Source organism: Seriola dumerili, unplaced genomic scaffold (assembly GCF_002260705.1).
Source record: "Seriola dumerili isolate Sdu_G_001 unplaced genomic scaffold, Sdu_1.0 BDQW01000134.1, whole genome shotgun sequence".
In the NCBI taxonomy this organism is placed as follows: Eukaryota; Metazoa; Chordata; class Actinopteri; order Carangiformes; family Carangidae; genus Seriola; species Seriola dumerili.
In genome coordinates, this window is record NW_019174389.1 from 1,550,332 (window position 1) to 1,575,911 (window position 25,580).

The window sequence follows — 25,580 nt, forward strand, 5'->3', positions numbered from 1 at the left end:
GAAAACATGTAACTTGATAATCACCGTCTTCAGGGACAAGTAAACCTCTGAGTAGCTCATGAAATATTATCCTTCTCATTATGAGTATTATTATTTCAAACCACCACATCTAGGCCTCACATACATTTTTGATAGAGCTTGAGTGAAAACCCCAAGCAACAGGCACCCCACTATGATCTCTTGTGAATGCAGGCCAATTACGTAACTGCTCCACACAGACAGGCCTATAAGGCTGCTACTGTGCAGCTTTTCAGACAGAGCAAGTCAGAGCGAAAAGCACTTCAGCACCCAGGTTTTAGGAATAATGTAACGACTGAGGAAAATTTACTATCACCATAATTTTTGGAATCTGTTTACCGCAATATATAACAAAGCGACTGTTTTTCCTCACTGCACGTTCAGAGTTTCTCAGGTAACTGTAACATAGTCCACCAAATAAACAAATAAGATAAATTTCCCGCAATCACAATGTGGGAATCAGTGGAAAGGTATAAAAAGAATGAGAAGGAGGAAGTTGTCAAAAACTCATCCAAAAGTTTCCGTCATCACCACTGGCAGAGGTTTTGTTTTCAGAGTCAAACTTCCACCATGTGCAGATATGAGTCTAAATGTAGTCCAATTTCACTATTTACATCTCTGAAAATGTCTCAATTCTACATTTGGGAAGCAACTCTCCAGCACATAATCTTTACCCAAGCAAGAAAATCCCCCTTCACAGTGACAGATGATTGAAAAAAAAAAAAAAAAAGAATGTGCAAGTCACTGGAGAGTGCATTACTGTAAATGTATTTTAAAAATTGGGGGTGCTTCCAGGTAAATCAGTTTAGCTTTAAAGTTTCTGATGGAGAGGAGATGGAAGGAAAGGTGTAATTTGATCACTTGCCAAGAGATTGTAAAAATAAATCCTTCCTGCCAGTATCCTTAAGGATATAGTGAAGGAAATACAAATGCGTGATTTGATTATAATGTAACATAAAGGAGAATCTGAGCGCCCCACAATGAAGAAGTCTACACCTTTTACAGTTTAGGTGCTATTCTGGTACAAGTGCGGAAAAAGGAGGGGATTTGTTACCTTTAATGCTGTGCGACTTTAGAAATCTTACTTCACTTTTGATGTATTACAATTGGGGCGGGGCGATACCTTTTAATATAGATTAAATATCATGGCTATTTTCCAAGCATGGTTCTATTAATAATTATAAATGTATATATAATATGAGTAGAACCTATTTCTTGAATAATGGGGGAAAAAAAGATTGCTGGAAGCTTTTATATGTTGCTACAGTATGTGCACATAATCAGAGGAGATGAAAGCAGCAGACTCTGCAGCTCTTACGGGGGTGGTATTTGGTACAGGCAGGGGAAATAAGTGTAAATTAAAGGATAATATAACAAAGAAAAAACAAGTCACAAAAATTAGCTTAGGGAATGAATGTAATGCCAAAATTGATTCATTAGCAGTTTAAAATGTTGCTTGAACTTATGTGCTGTCTGTCTCGCCTGCCCAAACTTAGTTACAGTATTGCATCTGTTGAGAGAGGAAAATAAAGAACACAAAAATGCTGCATTCTTCTAAACGAGTAATCAAAAACAAGAGAAGAGTGTGCTACTGACTAAGCATTCAAGGGATTGTTTTTGAGCTCAAAGCGCTGTTTAAACATTCAAAAAATATATCAGGAAAAGACACACCCATGAGGCATCTGTTAATGCATAATAAAGTCCCTGATTAATTAGTAACTCTCTATTACTGCTTCAGTTTATTCGTCTTCAATTTCATTTATATTGTACCAAATCATAACATATTATTATCTCAAAGTACTTTACAAAGTAAGGTCAAGATCTTAGAATATTATAGAAAGAAATCCCCAACAGTTCCCACCATGAGCAAGCACTTGGCGACAGTGGAGAGGAAAAACTCTTTTAACAGGAAGAAACCTCCAACAGAAGCGGAGTCAGGGTGGGCGGCCGTCTGCCTCGACCGGATGAGAGGAGAGAAATGGGGAAGAGAGAAATGAAAAGAGAAAGCAGTAACGGCTGTGTATACTGTTGTATTCAAGCAACTGTCTGTCTGGTTGTTATAATGATGATAGTGATACTTGTGGGTGTAATAGTGTTATCAATAATAACAGCAGCAACGATAGCAGCACCATTTTTTAAAATAATAATAACGTATTAATACTAATAATGATGACGATGATTGTTGAGTAGGAGTGGCAGATCCTGATCCTCCGGAGTCAAAGACACCTGCAGAATGAGGACAGGGAGAGAGAGGACAGAGAGGAAAAGCACAAACTACAGGAGAGAGAAGACACAAAGTTAATGACATGCAGTAGTGTGATATAGATGCACAGGCAGAGAGAGAAAGAAGAAGAGGAAAAGAGAAGAAGTGCTCAGTGCATCATGGGAGTTCCCCCAGCAGCCTCGGCCTATGGCGACATAATGAAGGGCTGGTTCAGGGCTCACCTGAGCGAGGCCTAACCATAAGCTTTATCAAAGATGAAAGTTTTAAGCCTAGTGTTAAATGTAGAAAGGGTTTCTGCCCTGGTTCCACAGGAGAGGAGCGTGACAGCTGAAGGCTCTGCCTCACATTCTACTCTTGAAAAGTCTAGGAACCACAAGTAGGCCTGCACTTTGAGAGCAGAATCTTCTATTATGATAATAGGGTACTATGGGCTCTTATTAGCTCTGAGATATGATGGAGCTTCTTCATTGAGGGCTTTGTATCCAAGGAGGAGGATTTTGATTTCTGTTCTGGATTTTAGAGGTAGCCAATGGAGAGAAGTTCACACAGGAGAGAAATGATCTCTAGTTCCTGTCGGTGCTTGCACTGCAGCATTTTGGATCAGCTGGAGGCTTTTCACAGAGCGAGAGTTATTGGGACATCCTTATAATGAGAACTTACAGTAGTCTGGTCTAGAGGCAACAAATGCATGGACTAGTTTTTCAGCAACTTTTTGAGACAGGATGTTTCTCATTTTCACAATATTGCACAGGTGGAAGAAGGCTGTCCTCAAGACTTGTTTTATGTTTGAGGACATGTCCTGGTCAAAAATGACCACAAGTTTCCTTACTATAAAACTGGAGTATAAAACTGCCATCCAAAGTAGATATTGTTCTGGGATGTTTAGGGCCAAGTACAAGTTTCAGTTCAGTTTTGTCTGAATTTATAAGTAAAAACAATTACAAGTCATCCTGGCCTTTATGCCTTTAAAATATTTCCCTGGAGTTTGACTGATTGGTTTCATGTGCTTCATATATTGTGTGTGTCCTGACAATGTTACCTAAAGGAACCATATATATATATATATATACACACACATAAGGTGAAAATATACACCATATGTGTGTGTATATATATATACACACACATAAGGTGAAACGTATCAGTCCTCGCACACAACCCTGCGGAACTCTATGACTAATTTCTCTTTGCATTGAAGAGTCACTGTTAATGTGAACAAACTGGAATCTATCCAATAAATATAAACCAGCCTAGTGAGGTACCTTTAATCACATTGACATGTCTCTGTAATACAATCTTGTCTTCGATGGTTTCAAAAGCAGCACTAGGATCTAGCAGGACAAGTAAAGAGACTAGTCCATTGTCTGAGCCCATGAGAAGATGATCGGTAAATTTCACCAGCACTGTGTCTATGATATGGTGTCCTCTGAATTCGGACAGTTTTTTCAAGTATTTGAGAAATAAAGGGGAGGCTGGATATAGGTCTGTAGTTGGCTAAAACATCTGGGTCAAGAGTAGGCTTTTTACATAAAGGTTTAATCACTGCAAACTTAAAAGCCTGTGGTACGTAGCCTGTTAAAGATAAACTGACCAGATCAAATATGGAAGTGTTAATTAAAAGGTAAAACATCTATGTTGTTTCAACCTAGCTGAAATAGGATCTAAAAGACAGTTTGATGGTTTAGATGAAGAAACTGTTGAAGTTAGCTCAGAGGGATCTATGGAAGAGAAGCAGCCTAAATATATATCAGGCGTTACATTTGTTTCCAAGGCTGCTGTACTGGACAGTACATCAGTAACAGTAAAGGAGGTGATGAATTTTTCCCTAATAGTTAGAACTTTAATTTTGAAGAAGCTCATAAAGTCATTACTACTGAGAGCTATAGGAATGGTTCAATAGAGCAATGACTCAGCCTGGTTACAGTGCTGAAAAGAAACCTGGGCTTGTTCTTATTTTGTTCTATTAATGATGAATAATAAGAGGTTCTGGTATTCTGGTATCAGACTATCTTTCCAGGCTAGGTGAAATTCTTCTCAGTTGGTGGAACGGCATTTCTCTTCCAGCTTTCACGATATCTGCTTTAATGCACATATTTGTGAAGAGGTAGACTCCTCTCATTCCATACCTTCTTTTTCAGACTGTATTGACATATGGCATTGGAGTTTTAATAACAATGGAATTCTTTCTTTAAATTTGGTTACAACCTTATCAGATAGACACCTACTGTAATGGAATTTTTTCCCCAAAAGCTGTGTAATTCATTATTGTAAAACTCAAACATTATTAAAATGTTCAGACAAAAGAAGGTTTTGAGGAAATATTATTAAATGTTCAATTCCTATTCTATATGTCAGAACAGGATTAAGGGTGTGATCATAACAGTAATTGGGTTCATTTACATTTTGAGAAAAGCCAATTGACTCTAATAGTGAATTAAATGCAGAACTGAGGCTGTCGCTGTCAACATCTACATGAATGTTGAAATCACCCACTATAATTACTTTATCTGTACTAACTCGGATAAAAACTCTTAGTAAGGTGAAGGAGGACGATACAGTAACTAGTAGATCTGGTTTTTGTATTGTCCAGCTTGGGTGTGAAAGACAGAGAAATGCTTTTAAACGAGTTACAATGAAGTTTAGGTTTAGAGTTGATTAATAAACTAGAGAATCACTGCAACCCCTCCTCCTCGCCATGTGCTTTTAGGAATGTGAGAATCGATATGAGTAGAATAGGTGTTGATTCATTTAAACCTACATATTGTTCTTGCTGAAACCAGGTTTCAATAATACAGTATAAATCAATGTGATTAGTTATCAAATCATTGACTAATAGGAATTAAGATGAGAGCTATTTAGTATTAAATAGGCAACACTTAATTGTCCAGTTTTTTGGTTCCGTTATAGTAGATGTCTTAATTTTCATTAGGTTGTTATGAACTTCTCCTCTTTTGTTGATTTTTGATTTATTTAATGTATGTGATCGGGTGCAGAAACAGAAACTGCAGAGAGGTGTGGAGGACTGCAACACTGCCTCCTGGTCTCAACTCATTCAAAAGTGATGATCACAAGCAATTCATACCCAATAGGAAGAAATAAAACTTCACACCAGAAAAAGACTGTTACAATAAACAACAATGGGTAATTGTGCATAATTTATCACTCTCTGTGCAAGAAATACATTAAGTTTACAATGTATGTGCAACATGTTTTCAGAAGACTCCTATCTTTTCTGAGACAGGACCTTAAAGTGTTGATTGATACCATATATAAAACAAATTGTTTTGATAGTAAATGAAAAGGTTGACTGCTCACCTCTAAATTCAGAGAGGCATGTTGTGATTAATCTAGTGCGGTATCATTATGCACAACCCAGCGCCCAGCAGACCCACTGCTGCTACACTTAACTCAGTGTGGTGTATAAATTTAGAGATCATACTGTACTTACCAGAAATTAATTTACATGAATTACATTGACATTAGATACAGATTTTGTCAATTTGAAGTGAAAAAAGAGGTAAAAGTAAAAAGTAAGTTAAGTCATGACTTAAAAGTGGCTTTAAGTTTATGTTTTCATGTCATCTATGGCGCTCTCAGACAGTCCCATACTGCTGCTCTTCAAGGTGGGAGAACCATTAAAAGTAAGCAATGATTTAATAATCTATCAATTTACTACTTGCCGTCTCCCACACCCATCACTTTAATTAAAGTTATACATATAATATACAAACAACAACAACAAAAAACACTTGTACTTTTCTAATTCTCACTACTCTGAATGATCCTTAAGGATTTGCTGCAGCTCTGAATTTTTCAATATAATAATATTACTATTTGCATACTTTATACTGTATATTCAAACCTTTCAACCATTAGAGGTTCACTTAAAAGTAAATTTCATTTCAGTGCAAATCAGAAGCCCGACCAGTCTTTACAGCATATCTTCAATTACTGAAATACTGCATATAAATAATTTATATCTCAACATGAACTGCATTTTTACTGTATTCATTAAAGCACTGATTGGGTCAGTATAATATGAAGGTAAAGCAATCACTATGTCCAAAATAACAGTACAGTGAATAATTCATCTAAACTATACTATGCTGTTTCCAGCAGAAATGTGCTTGTGGCTGTTCTTTGGAGAGATGTGTTATGATGGTAAAGTATTAAGCCAATTATTGGAAACGATTCTAAGAACTGTGGTCTTTGACTTCATGACAGCATAATACAAGTGCTGTTTCCATGGTTTCTGTTAATTCATAGCAATAACGCATCAACTTATTACCCTCTTAAAGCTAAAAATTTGATGGCTATTAATAACTCTTATAACCTCTTACAGCAAACCTCCTGCTGCTTGAGACTATGGGTCAAAATTAGGTGCTTTTAATGAAATAAACGTAATGTGCCCTCACAAAATGTCACATGATTATCCAACAACAGGGTGACCCATGTACAACAGGATGAAGTCAATACCATCATGTTGTGATGTTGCATGTAGGCAGGAACAAGTTAGGCAACCAGAAGCCAGTTTGCAAATGAGAGGAAGAAACACCTCAAACTTATCTAAGCAGCTCAAAGACAGACATCCGGATCTATACATTAACAACATGTCGTCAAAATGTTCACTTCCTGAAATGTTACAGTTACAGTTGCTTCTGTCATAGCAACGCTCCACACACAACGTTCACAAAGGCTAACATTAGCAGGCTACAGCCATTGCTGTCCATTCAGTCTGTCGAGCACGTGTGCGTTATCACGAATCAGGGAATTTCCTTAGTATTGATACCGACTACCACATTTCTGGTATCACGACATCACTACTACACCATGCTCCCTACTAACATATACTTTAATAAGTCAGGTTGACTGTCTAATGATTTAAGTGACCCACATAGAAGAGTGAAAAAGATGTCCGTACTGATGAGAATGTATAGTGTAAATATATCATGAATATACAGAACGTCCAAGAGGCAGTTTTACAGCTTTAAAACATACAATGTTTTAATTGTGCATTAATTGTGAAAAATCTTTCAGTCATTGACCATAATCACTATTTTATATAAATAATGTTAAGTATATCAAAGTTTGCCTAAATGTCTGGGCTTGTTTTTTTACTGTAATTTGGCAATAATCTTTGTAACTACTGAAGACAGCAACCCAACATCATAAGAAAGAAAAAGTAATGCAATGATGGGCATTTATTACTGGCTTTAAGGTTGTTACTGTATATGACTAACAAGGATTGTGAAAAAGATTGTAATTGAAAGAAAACTACCAGAGTTTGAGCTTCCATCCCATGATCCTCACTTAAAGCATGAGCAACTGATCAAATGTGTATCAACCTTACACCATTTCCTGTGTTAACTCTGGCCTTGTAGTGAGGAAATGACAGTGGCGTATAGTTTCAGTGTTACTACTGAATGTGAAAATCCCCACTGGAGCCTGTCAATCTGGGATAAATTTGACAAAGTCTTTGTAGAGCTAAGAATATCTTGAAAACCCATATTTCCTATTACTGCTCCTGCGTTGCCATTGGCAAGAGTGCAGGTAATTCAGGATCAGCCCAGTGCAGTGCTCGAGAAGAATATCTTAAAATATCCTGATTGTGTTTCACTGATTGTGTTTTGAGTCCCAGAAAAGTAGAGCACAGAGAATGGTTTAAAGTTAGACACAATTACAAGTATCATCAGTAATGTTTGTACTGTGCACATTATTTCTTTTTTCATCTGATGAAGCCCTGGGCTGAAACTTATTGTTTTCCGTTTTCTTGTTGCTCTTTAGATACATTAAAGATATGTAATGAAACAGACCTGAACCACTCAGTGTGTGCCACAGTGCCTTAGTCCTCGTGTGGTCACTGTGATAACACTGATTATCAACATCATCATATATTTAAAAAAAAAAAAAAAAAAAGGACCTTAGCTGAGTGAATGCAACACTAAACTAAATGGTTGCCCTGTACTGCATCTTTACAGGGAAAAAAGCATATCTATATACCGGTAAATACATGCAGAACATATTGTTGTCAGGCACATTTCTGAGGAATAAATTCACCCAACAACAACATGCTATCTCAAGCAAGCCCTGGAAAATGGTAGAGATAGCCCGTTTCCTAGAAATGGAAAAAATAAGTAGAGCCCATACTGTGGCAGTATCGCTCCACTTGACCTGGGAGAGACCATGTTTGTTTACTATCACCTAGCTCCACCTATATGATTTGTATATTGAGATCTAATCACAATGTGGGCAAAATCAAGATAAGCACAATACTGAACCAGGAGTAATATGTCAGATGTCATTATCCAGATACCAGATCAGAGTTTATGTTAGCTGGCATATGCTGGTTTAAGCTGGTATCATGTGTAGTTTTCCATTAGATATGAATACCAACGACCAAAATGTCCAGTGGAAAATATGCCAAATAAATAAATAAATTCTTTAATAGTATATTAGACAGTCAAATAACACGTGACCTATAAAATATGTTGCAAAGGCAACTTAAGTGTAAACTTATATTATGCAAAAGTTCAATTTTGCCTCCACTTTTTACAACAATGAGAGATTCACTTCAGAGTGTTTGGTCATGTGACTGAGTATGGCGTGATGGGCCTGAGCGTATGGTCATGTGACAAGACTCTGCATATTAGCATGACTCCGACACGTCAAAGTAGACTTCCCTCAGTCAGTCTGCGAAGAGTTGCAAGGAGTTCAGTCGGGCTGACCACATTTAATAAAATACATTTGTTGGATCATAACTTTTGTGTTTTATTACAGTTTAAATGCTATCATACGGTTATTTAAAACTCCTGTCCAGTAGTTGTTCTATATGGAATATTAATGGCCATACTGGCTGTTAAAAAAAAGAAAAAAAGTGTAGTGTAAACTCTGATACACATTCAGATCACATGTTCATGTCATGTGTAAATGAGGTCAGGGAGAGTTTAGTTGTAGCATGTTGTTGCATCCAGTTTGCATTGTGTTCAGCTGAGCTCAAGGCAACATTAATAATGTAAGCTTGACTGCAGTTGGTGTGATGTTTATCCAGGTTACTCACACAGGACTAGACTAAGAGACAAACACACACACACACACTGTCTGTCTCAAGTTCATTCACCCAGCTATATTCCACATGTGGTTAATAATTATATGGATATTTGTCAACATATTACGGTGAATAACAGTGAAACAACAGAAATTTACATGGAGCCTACTTTTTTTTTTTTTCTTTTGTTACACACTTGCACCAATGACAATTTCAATTTTGTTTAATATTGTTTATGGTGCTAAAAGTAGTATAAAAATTCCAATGACTGTGAATATTACAACATTATTATGTGGGGGTTTGTGTTATTTGTTTGTTTATTTAGTTAATTATTTCTTGGTTTATGGACAACACTGAAATTTGGTATTAACAGCCCTGGTGATTAATTACTAAATGCAAATTTTAGAAAAGTAAACCATATTTCATTAAAGTAAAACCTTATAATACAACTCATGTTGTAAAGAACTCAGTAACTGTAGATATGGAGTGCACCTTCAAATTGCAGATTGGGAATCTCTGGTTGGGTTACAGTTAAACTACCTCACACAGTGATTGTTCAATCAGGACTGAAAGTTAGGATACAGGAAAACTTCATACTCTGTGTTGCATTTTAGAAGGAAGGGTATCTAAATTTCTATTTTCTAAACTCTGAAAATCCTGAATGGTTTCATAGTGATCGATTTGTTATTTCAAAGCAACCACATCGTTTTTTCAAGAACACCCTAAGCACTGTTTCCTAGACTCACTGACCTATGGACCATATGGTGCTGTGCTGTCTACCAATATCAATAAGGTGAGTTTGAGTACAGTAGCTCCTAACAGCTCCTTCGCTGCCACATTTTGAGTTTCACAACTCCTCTTTTTTTTCTAAGTAATGTGTTTAAATTATGATTTTGGTGAGTTTACCTTGTTGGAAAACAGAAATTCAACATTATCTGTTTCACAACGCACCTGAATTTATATTTACATTTACTCATTTGGCAGATGCTTTTAAACAAAATAACAATTTGCCCTAAACGAGGCACTTAAACACTGAAAGGCAATTTTCCACAGCCATAAATTCAGTCAGTATATCTGACCATGTCTTTTTCTTCCAATCGAGACGTCCGCTGAAAAGATTGCATTACACTTTTAGAGACATCTGCCCTTTGGCCAGTGTAACTGAACTACAGCCTCCACAAAACACAGTCTTCATGAACCTGTGAAAATGCCAACCGAGTCTTTTTTTCTCAGCACAAAAGCCGCCTACAAGTATGCATCCATTTGAAAAGTGACTGTCGGCAGCTTTCCACTGCGAGTCCATATGGTCCCTGTATTTATGGGGTGATGAGGCACTGCTCCTGGGGTTCAGAGTGGTCATTATCTGGGGGATGCTACAGCTCCAGTAGTTAAGGTCACCTGGTACACCGGATGTCCTCACACTCCACCAGAACTGGAGGATACCAAATGTGTAATCATCTCTGAGCCCACAAAAGGCAGGGTCTACCCAGACTGGCCATTATAAGAGCTTATTGTAGAGTCCATCCAGGCTTTATATCCTGCTATTTCAGCAGTACAATCCAAAATAGTACATCTTTACTGTGGTATTTCTAACAGATAGCAGATATAGCTGACTATGGGGAAGGCAGAACTCTTATTGGGCTCAAAGTTCATGCTGAGAGCAAAACTAGTGTCTGGTCTTCTTATTGGTCCCACTATTTCCTGTTGCCCATACCAATACTTTTTATTTTACAGATCAAATGTATCATATATGTCAAACACAGTTAATAATTATCAGTGCTATGAGGTAAAAAGCCACAAATGTATGGTACTGTATATTCCAATAAAAGGAACCAACAGTTTACGCAAGACCTTAAACGATTAGCCAATGAATCAATTGACAGAAATGTAATCGGGAACTACTTTGATCATCTTATTACAGCTTAAGTCATTTTTCAAGCAAAAGCTCCAACCAGTCTCTGGTTCTAGCTTCTCCTATTTGATGATTTGCTGCTTCTCTTTATTTTACATCATTGCAAACTGGGTTTCTGTGGAACTTTGATGGGCATTATTTCATTATTTTTGTTGCTAAACAATTAATTGATTTTTTTGAAAAAAGTATCTGCACATTAAAAAATAATGACAATAACTGTCACATGCCATCTCACAGAGCTGAAAAGAATAACACCAACATTGCGACTGTGATGTCACCCGCTGCCTCAGCTGCTTAGCTCAAGGATGGGTGGATCTACAGTAAGACGAGACAGCCAAGCTGCAGAATGTGACCCCCTCAATGAGGCCTTTTTGAATCATTTTCAAAATCACCATCAATAGAGAAAAATAAACAAATTTGGGTTCGTGCTTTTAGTCTTTTTTTCACTGCTTTCTGGACACAAGTACAATAAGCTTTTCACTATCATCTAACATCACGTGGGTTTGCAAGTGGGTTGTCTCTTCTTCCTTTAATCCCCATATCCACTTGGGGTTTGGACCTTCTTGGGTAATTTGGACTTCAGGCTCTGCTCGCAATCACAACAAAGGAATCTGCACCAGCGTAGACCTGCAGTTGTTGATTTAGATATTCACACTACAAGGTCAGTGACCCCGTTTCAAATTAAAGACCTTATGACACATTGGTGATAATTGCCTGTTGAACAATTATACAGCAAAGCCCCTTAATGATAAAATGTAATCAAAGCATTTACTTAAAAGCCCCACATTTGTTGAAACATCAGCAGGTATACTTAACACATGCCAACTCTCAGAGAGAGAGAGTATGCAATTAATTGAATTAGCCAAACTGCACCGCGTGTATACTTTAACTAAAGTGGCCATTATAATTTAAACTCATCTACACCCTCTAATCTTTATTTTAGAGCATAGTGTATGATTATGTATAGGCTCCAGCACAGGGGAGTAAACTCTAGAGTTTTCTATCGTTTCAGGTGAAATCTTAATTATGATTCTAAACTGCTGCAGAAATTAGTCTGGCCCATCTCGTCTCTTTTAAGAAATCTAGATCAATAAAAGCTAAATTAGTGAAAAGTTTGTTAAGTCTCCCTGCCTGCCCAGACCTCCTGCAGGCTATTGTTACCCTGCACATATGGTTGTTGTCGTCGATGTTCCAACACCGTGAACGCCAACTGGTTCACTAACTTGGCTTCTTTTTTTTTTTTTTACTCACAGTCTGGTGATAAAAAATACAACACTGAATCACTTACCAATTGGACAGAACTCATGTCCTGTACATGGTTAAACTCCCATGTAGAATAATTTGTTGTAGTCAGACCAAATGTTCGCTAAAGATGAGGACTGATTCAATTCACAAGGCCTGTGTGGACACAATTAGACTCCATGAGGAGATCAGCATCTTTATGTATGGGCAATGTCTGCTATGTGACAACTCTTCTTACCTCTAAACATCTTCTCCGTCACCACCTTTTCCATATTTGTAGTGCTTATATTTACTCTAATTAAATATGTATTTTCAGTGCCGGGTCCGTCTCTGCCAACTCACACACTTGGCATAATATGATTGGTTAATGTGTCTTCCCTACCCCATCTAGGGCCAATCATATGAGGCGTACGGATTTTTACTCTTGTCTTTTCTGACCTTACTGAAGACACAAACTGTGCCAAGTTAGTGCTGGCACAAAAGTTCTGACCCGGTTTCAATGACATGAATGAGCGAAAAAGGTCTACGATATCACCCTGTATGGTGACTGTATGTTCTTTCTCAGAGTGATTACTTAACTTGCACACCTGAGGTTCATGCCTGCCAAAATAAACCAAACTGAAATAATAACGCTCGAGGGTTAGAACTTCAAACTCCAGATACGATGGGTGCGAACACACCCTCAGAATGTCACGCTCATGCCGAAGTCAGCAGGTGGTGAAACGTTTTCCAAAAAGGCAACTACTAATGTAATGTGTTCTCTTTGAAGAGGAGGTCATCTGTCTTTACCAACTGTAATGCTCCGCTGAACACGGGGGTACTCACTGAAATTCGGCTTTGTGCCTCATTTCCTTACAAATCCTGAGCTTTCTTTCCTCACATCCATAAAGTCTGTAGATGAAAAAAATCATTTAATAATTTGCCTCTTCAATTCTAAAGTCCCACCAAACCGACTGAATCTGAGATAAATCACTGAAATGACAGTGTGTTGTGTTTTCCTACATGTAATGGTTTAACCTTTATTTTAGAATTGCATTAACCTCTTTTATGTTTCTCAGTTGTAGCAGGTGAAGGAAATGGCAGATGGATCTTACATTACACTATGGCACTTCTCTCTGCTTTTTACAGTTTGTGTGCCTTCCTGCTTCACACCTTCTCTTCCTTTCCCTGTCTTGCTCTCAGCTTAGCGGCTTTAAGGCTTTTTTTTTTTTTTTTTCCAGCAAAGCATGCTCTCTGGCTCTGAGCACTGGCATCTCTTGCATCGGTATGCAGCTCCCGTTCAGACTGCTGATCCCTCTTTATGAGGACATGAGTTTCAATGCTTTTATCCCCCACCTTCACTTGCAAATATGCCTGCGTTCAGTATCTACACTCCAGCTTTATAGACCCGTGGGAAGCCTTTAAAGAGGAAGTCAATAAAAGGGTATAAACATGCATGAGCTTAAGTTTGTGCTTTTTGTGTCTTTATTCCAAAGTTAGGTTTTTGGGATGGCATCTAAACTCAAGCAGGGTTGGAGAACAAAATAATTTTCCAGTTGTTACACTGAAGCAGAAGCTGAATTGTAAATATTTCTGCTCTTGCATTGCATCTCTAAAACAGAGCTTCTTTACTAGTGAGAGAAAGAAAAAAATACACTTGCCAATGAAACTGTTGCTTGTTTTTATATTAAGAACCTGGAGCATTGATGTTAACTGCCTCTGAGTACAGCAGATACTTTAATTATAGTGGACATTATGCACTGGGCAGAGTCATTTACAAATGTTACTCTCTACCATGGTGCATATTGACTTCTGTCAGTCATTATGTATGGGCTACACAGCAAGATATGGATGTGTTTATGAAATATAGTCTTTAGTCCAGCCATATATTATGATATACAGTATGTTACTACCAAGAACAGCAGAACGGGCACAATCTGGGGAGTAGCCATGTTTATGTGTAGGATGCTCCTTTGTTCTGACGCCAATGATAATTCAATGCAAAACATAACTCACGGATGCAGCGGGGAACTTTTCTTAAAAGCTGTCGGGAGCTGCTTCTGTAGTGCCACTGTGAAGATGCAGAGAGTCAGTTGCATGTTCTGCTGCCTTCAGACAGTGTATGCAGCAGGAATTAGTTTACTGATAACTACAAGCAAGTTTGCTCAATGAAATTGTCAAATTTAATTGCTGTAAGAAAATAAACAGGTTGGACTGGTGCAGTGTTTTTTTTTTTTTTTCTAGAATACTCTCAGGCACATAAACAGTCACTTTATTTATATTGCAGTGATAACAACACTGGGGAATAGAGAAAAACCAAAAGCACATGGGAAAATGTCATGAAATACTGCCAGATTAGAAGATATTTTTAATTAGGCTCATCTTTGTTAAGTCTTTAAGTTGGCATGTTTTCCCTAATTTCCTGTGGCTTTCCTCACAAATTTAGAGACATAAAAGGCTGGAGTGGACCGGAGTCCGTACATCACTGCATGTTTTTGTCTGCGTGTGATGGCCTCTGTGATGGACAGGTGATGTGCCCAGCGCATCTGCCTGCATTCTGCCAAATGTATGCCGAGATCGTCTACAGCTCCTCCTCAAGACCCGGAGAGGGATTCAACAAGCTCAGTATATAAATGGTTTTCATTTGTGCTCTGATAAATGCTTACGAGCCTTTCTCACAAGTCAACAATCTGTTCTTAGCAGGTTCGTCTGTTTGTTGTTTTTTATTTATTTTCAAGGTGTTTATTTTACATTGTGCACAAAGCATATCAAAACAGCCATAAAGTTCAAAATATTACCCAGGAATGAATAACTGCATTTGCCATGATTTGCTGCTTACAAGTCTAAGAAAATGCATGACTTATTCCAGCCAGCTATCAAATTTCCAAAGATAGTGCAACAGAGTCTCCTTTATCTGGAGCTCAGATGTCCAGCCCGACTGAAGGGACATTATGAGCTCAGCAACCCAGTGATACAAAATCCTACTGACTGTGTGAGACTGATGGAATTTCTGCACTGACACATAAAAATAGAAACATCTAAAACCTCAAAGTAGAGTGGAGACAGTCATTCAAAATGCACTTACATCTGCTGTATTACTTACATTTGAAATACAGCAGCTCATTTTTGAGGGTATTTTTGCACACTTTATTGTGCCTTTTTAATTTCAAGTGTTTGAAACTGCCATTTTTGTCCATCAATCTTCACTCAATAACCCATAATGACCATAATGCCATAATGAAAACATGTTTTTAGAATTTTTTTCAGATTCATTAAAAATCAAAAACCTGTCATTTACTAAAGTATTCAGACTCTTTCTTAATTCAGTGCTTTGTAGAAGACCCTTTGGCACCAATTACAGCTTGGAGTCTTCCTGGGTATGTCCATAAAAGCTCTGCACACCTGGATTTGGGCAGTTTATCCCTGTCTTCCTGCCAGATCCTCTCAAGCTTCATCAGATTGGAAGGCAAAATGTTTGGAGAGACCTGAAGATGGCAGTTCACACAGATGTTCTATGGGGTTTAAGTCTGGGCTTTGGCTGGGCCAACATCAAAGTTATAATGGCTGCCAAACGGGCATCAACAAAGTTCTGAATTAAAACTCTGAATACGTTTGTAAATTGTTTTTAATTTAGTTTTTGTTTTTTTAAATCAATTTTTAAAAACATTTTTTTACTTTGTCATTATGGATTATAGAGTGGAGAGTGATGGGCAAAATGGCAATTTTATCCGCGTGCAATTAACAACACAATAAAGTTGGCAAAAAGGGAAGCGGTGTGAATACTTTGTGAAACCCCCGTGTGTTTGAGGAGGTAGGTCTGCACTTCATTTTCCACGAGACGACGGAAAGCAAGGTGCTTACAATTAAAATTAGAGCTGCACTGATTAGTCGTATTAGTTCATGTCACAATTAAATGATAAACATATCACAACTAATGAACTAATATCATCATAACAATCACTTAAATTTTAAAACAGCAACATTTAGCTCTTCAGCATGCAGCATCTTCTGAATACTGTTTCTTACAAAAGTACCATTTTCCAAAGCTCAACAACAGCTGCCTCCTCATTGAGGACGTCTGTTCCTTCATACTGGAGCGCTATACAAACTAAACCACAAAAAGGAACTTAACACACCATGTCAATCCCCATACCTGAATAAAATGTATACAACCCTAAACAAAGGCTGCCCGGTTTATTGTCCTGATTGCAGCTTTGTTTGTGCACCGGCAAAAGATCCTGACATAACTCAAAAACAAGCCTGGTCACTTCAGGTCGGGCTGCCAGGTGTTTGGTTGCAGTGCGATACCTCAGATAGTCAATCACTCTTTTGGAAGCCTCCCAAACATGCACAGCAGAAGCAGAAAAAACATCTATTATGGCAACCACATAATGATGCTCCCAATATATCATGGTTACTATCGTGCACTCAGCCTCTTTCACACTTATATTAATACACTTAAGTATTTTCTTAGTAGAGCACCACTCCTGTGACAATGTTTTCTACTTCTGTGGTAGCAACCTGAAAAGCTTTTAAACAGACAACAACAACAACAACAACAACAAAAAAAAGTGACATAACTTCTGCCTGATACAACATCTACTCTGGGGGAAAAAAAATAAAAAAAATGAAGAAAACAGATTACATGCTGGCTAGGTCATGGAATAGTGTATGACTGTCATTTCTGAACAAAAAATATTAACTTTGTTCATGTAGACTGCAGCAAGAGGAGAAAAGGGAGATCATCACACAGGCTAAATGAGATTCAGAGGCTCATCCATAGTCGGGCACAAAGCCCACTTCAACAGAGATGAGGGCCAAGAGAGATTGGTAAAGGTCAACACTGCAAACGGGCATAAAATGAAGTATAGGCTTCATTTCGGGCACAATACTGAAATGTAGGGAATGCATAAACCTCTCACAGAACAGACGCCTCGCACCTTTTCATCGGCACAGCTGAATCTCATTCATCAAAACTTCCACAAGGAATGTTCTTTATTCAATCCTCTGCAGGTTCTATTAGAATAAGGTTTGAGTCAATTTTTAGGTTTTCTTTAATGTATGTGTACAGTACATATCCTAGTCTGATCAATTCTATTGATAACTTATAGTCTACTGTTTTATGTGGAGGAGCTTCAACCCTGCAGTGGTGGACTACATATTGTATTTGTATCACAATAGTAGTGAAAATGCTGCAGTATTAACATACAGTATAAACACATCAGCTTTCAGTAAACAGAATAAACAAAGCCAGTCCTGGACGTCCCGTTGTTTTAAATTGAATATTGTACAATAAGAAAGTATAGCCTATGGGGCTCAGTACAATAATTTCCAAGCTTTGGCTCAATCCAGTTTCTGCTGCAATCTGAAAAAAGTACTTATTTATTTTCCATTTCTATTATTTGTTTGACAAATACAGTGAGCTGTATTGCAGGCACAATGAGTAATGGCTGCAATAATTCACTAATATGTTTGCAGGGTTAACAGAAAGTAAATCTTTGTCATTTATAAACCTTAATGACAAGAAGTGCCAAGTGTGAGTGTCAGTTTGGTGTGTAATGGCAAACAAATTAAATGTGGAGCTGCAGCTAATTTGCCCCAGCAGGTACACCAGATACATAATGTTTAGAGGAGACCAATATATTATTTTGTCATAATTAAAGAATGTTTCTTTATCGTTATGAAATGATGTATATTATTTTAGAAAACAAACTGCCACCAGTTTTGATTTATTAACATTATTCCATTAGTTTAGTCTCTCTCCCCCCCCCATACGTTTGAGCCATGGTTTATTCAAGATGCAACACAAGAAGTGTCACTGCAGTGTTCCGAAATACATGTTCCCTGCATTACAAATCTCCAGTTATTTAACTCCAACAATCAGCCTGCATTCCCTGGTGCTTTGGATCAATATGGTTGCGAATGATAATATGAAATCCTACCCCAACTATGAAGTCGGTCTCCTGCAGGTATAAAACTCCACACATACGGCAGCTCTCCGTGTGGTGTAAATGGTGGAGCTGCTGCTACTTGATGACACGAGAAATGAAATACTTGGCTCTCCGGGCTTCAGCTTCGGCGGTGAGCCAGTCCTGTTTAGAAATATTGACTCAACCGTCTAAGATCACAGGAATACATGTAAATGCTGATTTATGGCAGATTTCCACCTTTAAGGTGTGAGAACACAGGTGCCTCTTCAGGAGCCTGAGATTGATGTAAGCACACCGCTTTAACCACTTTTCAGCGTGACCAATTGTGGCATTAAACTTATCACGAGGATCTTGAGACGGGCTTCTTGGCAAGTAGAAAAATCTCTTAACCTATTTCACTCAAATACGGGTCAAAATAATCTTTAATAGTGTAATTTCCCTTACAGTCTATCAGCTTCATTGCTAAGCTTATACCCACTCAGAGAGGGCATAGCGTGTAAAAGTGCCATGACAAAGAGCATGGCGGAGGGAGACTGACAGCACGCGGCGTGGTTGGGGCAGCAAGCAGCTAATCTTTAAGCCCGTTCCCCACTTGTCTGAGCACATTTGCCTCTGGCTTGAGGCTTATCCCTACAGATGTATATCTGTCAACAAAAAGCAAGCGGGGCAGCAGTGGCTCTTTTGGAGCACATTTGTCCCCTTTACTGGATTATTCATTTGCAGTAGTATACAGCACTGCTCCGGAGCCAGCACTTGGCAGCTGGGAGACGTTCTGCAGGGATAAGCTAACCCTCAGCGGTGGGGAATGGGTATCCTTGAATGTAAACCACCTTCCTCTGCCATAGCTTGCCTTCAGCTCAGCCAGCTTATTCCTCATGCATGATTATTCCAACCCACAGGAGATGCGCCCGTGCGCTACATCTCACAGGCTCCCCGTCTCTCACAATATGTGACATTTTGGGGTTCACTTTCACTTGGGTCCAATATGTATTATCATTTCAGGAGATTTTCAATATGACCAGATGCAAGCTGAAACAGAACTCCATTTTCACATAAGAGAACTGAGAAGTGGTGCACCAACTACCATCCTTATAGTACACTCAAAATGACAAATCGACTCTGCAGGTAGGACAGTTATTCACATCTATGTACACTCTCTGAGTTTTGTGAAAGCTGTTGCTGGAATCTAATGGAATTTAATGGTAGATGTGGTGACTCCTCAGTGGATTCTGTAATAGGCCACTTGGTTTCTGCGCCCGATAGTTGATTACTTTAATCCTGATCCTCTGAAATTCCGCTGTGTTTAATTTTGTCGTCTGGTGCAAGCTGATTGAAAATTGTGACATAATACACAGAGTCATAACCATATGCACACAGACCAGAGTCAAGTTCAAATACATTCCGTTTATCTTGCTTATTTGATGAAATTTCCATCCTGATGAATGCAAATGAAAAACATTTAAATAATGCAAACTACTCAATAATATGCAATGTATGCGTTAATATGCATGCATGTATTGTGCATAACATGAATCTTATTTTTGAAAGACTTTTGGATTGCAATTCCAGCACATCCTTCTTTCAAATATTGCGTCCCTGAAAAAAGATGCAAATAAAAACACTGTAATATTGTCACGAGAAATGTCATCACTGAATCATAAACAACTGCTAATCACCAAAATGTTGTTACAGACATATCACTACTTTCTGAATATAAAATGCCCAAAGAATCATCAGTTTGTACAGTGTTCTTTCAAATGTAGAGTTACATGATGAGACACTTTCTCATATGTTTTGATGATTAAGATGTTTGTGATTTAACTTTTCAATAATTACTCTATATTGTTTGGATGACAATTTGTCTCATGTATTTACATGAGCTAGGCATCCTGTTCTACCGTTCACAATATGTTCACGTTTTCAAATCAATACTCACAGTAAGAGTCTTCTTCTATTGGCTTAGGCCAATATTTTAAAGAAATATCAAACATTGTACAAGACACGTTTGCATTTTTAATGACTAGCCTCATTTCCCTCCATAATCAAGGAAGAAATGTTTCATTTACATTATGAGGGAATTATTCATCCTCAACCTTGTCTCCTTTTGTCTATAGTTTTGATGTCCGTGTTTTGGATACCAGATTAATGCTGGAGAAAAAAAAAAAAAAAAAAAGGAGCCACTTTCATTTATTCTCCGCTTTGCCCTCATTACTGCCCCCACACGTTATGGTCAAACACACACCAATGCTCAAATGTCACCTGCAGGTTGTACTTGCCAAAATGTCTGACGAGATAAGAAAATGATGAAAGGCTCCATGCTCAAACAAAAGAAAAGTTCCCTTGGCGGTATGGGAGCTTTCTGGGCTCTGTAAGAAGGAAAGTGATGAAACACTTTAGCAGAAGGAATGTCAGCCCAAACCAGAGAAGCTGTGGCCCACAAAGAAACGTACAGATCACAAAACTTACATCACTGACACAACCAGCCCGCAGGTCTGCAAACCAACGCCGTATAGCCGCGCCACATGGCTAATTAGCATTACTAGCCAGTCTGCCACCTTACCTGTTAACTGGCTCTGACAAGCCTGTCAGGTGTCTGCATTAGCTGCGTTTGGTGAAATATGTTGCGATGACTCTGGTGTGGTGACACACCAACACGTCAGAGTGACATACGTTCCCACTGATGCACATATGGGACAACAGGACCTCACACTCAGAGCAGGAGCACAAGCCAGGACGCACAGTCGAAAGGAGACAATACATGTACAGTACCTCTCCATAAGAATTCATCTATTCTGTCACTACAGCATATTAAACATTTAGGCAATGTAGCAATCCATAGCTGCGGCTATAGATAAGAGTCCAGCTATGTATTTAAGCAAAATACTATAATGTAGTTGTGCTAAGAAGGATGAGTCTGCATGAAATGACACTCAGCATTATGGAGCATGAACAAAGCTGCTGAGGCTGAAGTCTTGTCTACAATATCACTGCAGTGTGTGATGTGGCGCACTGCAATTTAACTGTTGATTAGGCTGTGATCACACAGAAGATGCATGCACCTTATTATCTACACTGAGGAGGTTATGTTTGCTGTCTCATTTGTTGGTTTGTTTGTCTGTTAGCTAGCATGATATCTCGCAAACTGTGTAAAGATTTTAATTGAATTTGATGAAAGGTTAAGCCGTGGCTTAGTGCAAAGATCGAGATGCACATCAGCCGTTTATTAAAATGACTTGTTAACATTGCAAAGATAGGGAATTCTTTGAATATTTGCCAAAATATACCGCTCTTACTTGAACGGAAAAAAGTCCGGCACATGCATCCAATAATTGCCCATGTCTGTGTATTTAGGAACGGAACTTGATCCCAATGCAGATGAAAAAAAATTCTGACCATTTTGATAACAAATATGGAGCATTGTGTAGACTTGGTAGTGGTGTGTGCTCTCTGAGGGCTTTCTAGTTTTATTGGTTTCATTCATTGTTTGACTGCTCGCATCTTCTTCAAAGTAAGTGCTTGCATTTCTTAGACACAGACTTTTAGGGCACTACCCTGGGCGCCCCTAGCTCATGCGTCTATGGTTAAGCCACATAGCATAAATATTTCAAGTAGCCCTTGAAGTGGGCACTATCTTAGCACAGCTCTTGGACAAGATGATAAAAGTCTCTATGCCCTGTTCTCTCTGGTAGGATGTCATGGACCCAAAATCTGTAGCAAAAATTGGCTAGCTTTCTGCTGTCCGTTTCTATTCTCACCACTGTTACCACTGCTGTGTTAGCCATTGATGCTAATAGTTTTAAAGCAACAAAACCATACGCTAGTCTTTGCACGTTCTAAGCTCTTGCTGCCCATGTTACAGTATTTATAGATGGACTCTTGGGCAGAAAAAAATATCATTTTTGATCACAGCCATCTGGTACAATCAAATATTGAAAAAGGAATATAATGCAACAATGTATAATATCCTCTACAAGACATAAAGAGGGTGAAGTGATTAAACTATGTTGTCCATTGTAAGCGTAAACCATTTTAAACCTGCAATAATGGAATCTCCGATTGAATGTTTTGCATTTCAGATTTGCATCTGACATTTAGGTATAAACAGTTTTTAAATATATCATCAATTACTCTGAATATTTACACTTCAAGCAAACAACAAATTTTAAATGCAGGATTCTACAAAAATTCACATTCACAGCTTTTTAACATTGTCGGCATTTACTGTCTGTTGTGTATTGCCTTAACTACAACAAAGCCCATGAATGTAACTCTTACTGGAGGTCATTTCTCAGATTCCAGGTAATGGAGTATCCCTGAATGCACCAGCAAAAGGTTTTCACAGTGGTCCCCGCCTGCAATACCAGGTGACGTGAAAACTTTAGCAATGTCACTGAAAGCTCGTGCTCATACAATACTGACATGGACTGACACTAATGGCTGCCTGGGTGATAGGAAATAAATAATAATAAAAAGATGTGATGTTTTTTTTCCAAAGAACAGCAAAAGATTAGAAGTTATGTAACACAATTTGTAGCTAATGGGCCCTAAATCATGCAAAATCATGCATGGATATGTAACTGACTCCACAGGGGCCACATCTTGAGAGGGCATGATGTGAGGTGGATGTGGTTGGATGTGGCTGGATGTGGCTGGATGTGCTGTCACATCACAGCTGGATTTACACCACCTGATGGCATCTGAAGTTGGGCAGCTCAGTGAGATGAAACAAATGTGCGGGGTGGAAACTTACAGCAAGACTGCCAATAGCAACAGTCACTAAGGCAAAAAAAATTTAAAATAAAATTTGGTTTTGCAACTTACAGAGAAATGTACAAGTCAGTGTGATAAGATTTATCACCATTGCCGTGCCTAACGTTTGAGGTTAACTGAGCCCCGGCGTGCTTTTTCTTGAGTCTGACACTTGGACTATTAAGTATTTGACATGTGGCTATTGGTGGTGATGTTCCTGACAAAATCTGAGACTGAAATAAGAGTCAGTTGATGTTCGATGTGTGATGATGCAATGTGAAAACTACATGAGCAGTCCTATAGAGACTCTGACTTGAGGTGTCCTAAAACAGAAGTAGTTTAGATTAACTCTGAACCATATAGGAATGATGACTCTGATAGGCCATCTCTTCACTACAGTACACGGAATCAGCAGTGTCCAAAACATCTTCCTCCTGATGTCTTGTGGGACAAAATCTTATTAAGTTGGGATCGGTGGGGATTTTTTTTTTTGTGTGTGTGTTTTTTGTTTTTTTGTTTTTTACAGCCCCCCCACCCCCCTCCCCCGCTGTAAGCGTTATGTATCTGCGCACTGGTCGCCTACAGGGCGGTGGCTGCGCAAGCATGTCCAAGAGCGGGACAGTCTGTGGGGAGTTGGGGGAGTTGACATGAGGAGACACTGATGCCTGGCTGCAGAGAGCCATCGCACATACAACCTTACCTGCGTCTGATCCCGGCAGCACAACTTTCATTGAGCGACTACATGGCTTGCACGGTCAGTAATGCATACCGACCCTCTTGAGGAGGACGTCCACACACACACACACACACACACACACACAAACACGCAGCACCACACACTATTCTGCCTGCACTTAAACCCAGTGCGCTAACTGGCTGTGCTGGAGACAAAAGCTCAACTCAAATGCAGTCACCTCTGCAAAAACCACCGGTTTAAAGTCATGCGTGAAATTACTTAAAAGGCCCAAAGAGACGCGACAGTATGACTTAAAAATGATCCGCTCAATGACACCGGTCTCCCAACAAACAGGACGCACGCCGCCAGCTGCCGTAACCTTTCGTGCATCCCTGTGTCAGCTTCAGGGGACATTAACTGGATGAACAGAACAAACGGGAGGCGACTATACACCCGACTCATCTGCAGCCCGATGTCTTATCTGTCACTTAATACCAAAGGGAGGGCAACATCCAAGTTGTCTCCGATACAAAAAACTTGTGCAGCCGCATTCTGCTTTTCATTGCGCCGCACAATCAACTTCCAGGCATTCCAGCACAGTCGGCTCTGACAGCAGACAACGACAGCCGTGCTCCGGCCACAACTGCTGCGCTAACACACATCATTTGAAAGGAAAATCAACTCTCTTTGCACCGAATACTTGAACTCACATGTGACATGATCACATTTGATCTTTCCACTTAACGCAGCCACCACCTCCCCGCACACCACGCCCGTCTATATACGGCAACATCCAGCGCTCACCTTTAAAGACGCTTGCACAGAGGCTGTAAAGGATGAAGATCAAGTGCTGCTGGACAATCATATTCTTCTCTTTTCCTTCACAATTTGACGTCGACACTCCACTCGGTTAGTCTCTTGTCTTTCTCTCTCTCTTTCTCTCTCTCTCTCTCTCTCTCTCTCTCTCTCTCTTCTCGTCGGGATGGACTTATCCAGGTAAACGGCGCAGTTTCGGACTGACCGGAGTTACATTGATGAACTCTGCCTTTTCCAGAGGAGTCCCTGTGTATTTTTCGCAGATCCGGGGGCAGTGATTACTGTAGTGAAGCAGGACGGCAGAGATGCTCGTCGGCAAAGTGCAGCTCCTGCCTCCCTTTATTGCCTTTCTCTTTGACTCGCTGCAGAGAGCAAGAGTCCCGCCCACGCTTTTTGACTAATGAAGACGCTTCACCAATGGAGAACACCTAGAAATAGTTCTGATCTCTGGTAAACTGTCAAAACAATTACACCGTGTGCCTTAGGGGGTTACTGCCTTAACAGCCATTTGGAGACAATAGGCTTCTGCAGGAATATACCGATAGTTGAGGCCCATCGTAAAAAAATATCATTAAGTCTAAGATCTGTAAGGTCGGAAGGAGCCAGTGTTGGGCACCACAGACCTCCTACTAAGGCTCTAAAAGGAAGACAAGATGCTGCTCCCTACCTCACGCGTACTGTCAGCGTGTGTCTTAACTGTGAGAGTGCAAAAATCACCATGCCACTGATTTAAAGTATTAAAATATGCCCACAGCTAGCAGAGTTAATTTAACACTTTTAGACACTTTGAACACACCGCCCCTGAGCCATAACAGCTTTATGAGCAGACAAACACAAGCCCGCAGTCAACACTAAACAACTCCAAATAAGTGTCACTGCAAAAATCGACACTTATTGTCACTTTGAAAATTTTTGCAGCGCATGCTGAGTGTCTGTCTTGGAAACGTGGAAATGCAATAAAAAAAGGAGGACAGTGTGCAGTAACAAAA

The 25,580-nt window shown here is 39.1% G+C and overlaps 1 protein-coding gene across 1 annotated transcript in view; it reads right to left on the bottom strand.

Moving 5' to 3' along the window:
* The window catches only part of LOC111224438 (cell adhesion molecule 2-like), a 145,753-nt gene extending 120,918 nt beyond the window's left edge, over positions 1-24,835 (bottom strand). The window contains exon 1 of the mRNA XM_022748922.1: positions 24,580-24,835. Within this exon, the coding sequence (XP_022604643.1) occupies positions 24,580-24,640 (61 nt within the window). The 5' untranslated portion in view covers positions 24,641-24,835. The remainder of the gene's footprint in view (positions 1-24,579) is intronic.
* Positions 24,836-25,580: the final 745 nt, after the last annotated feature.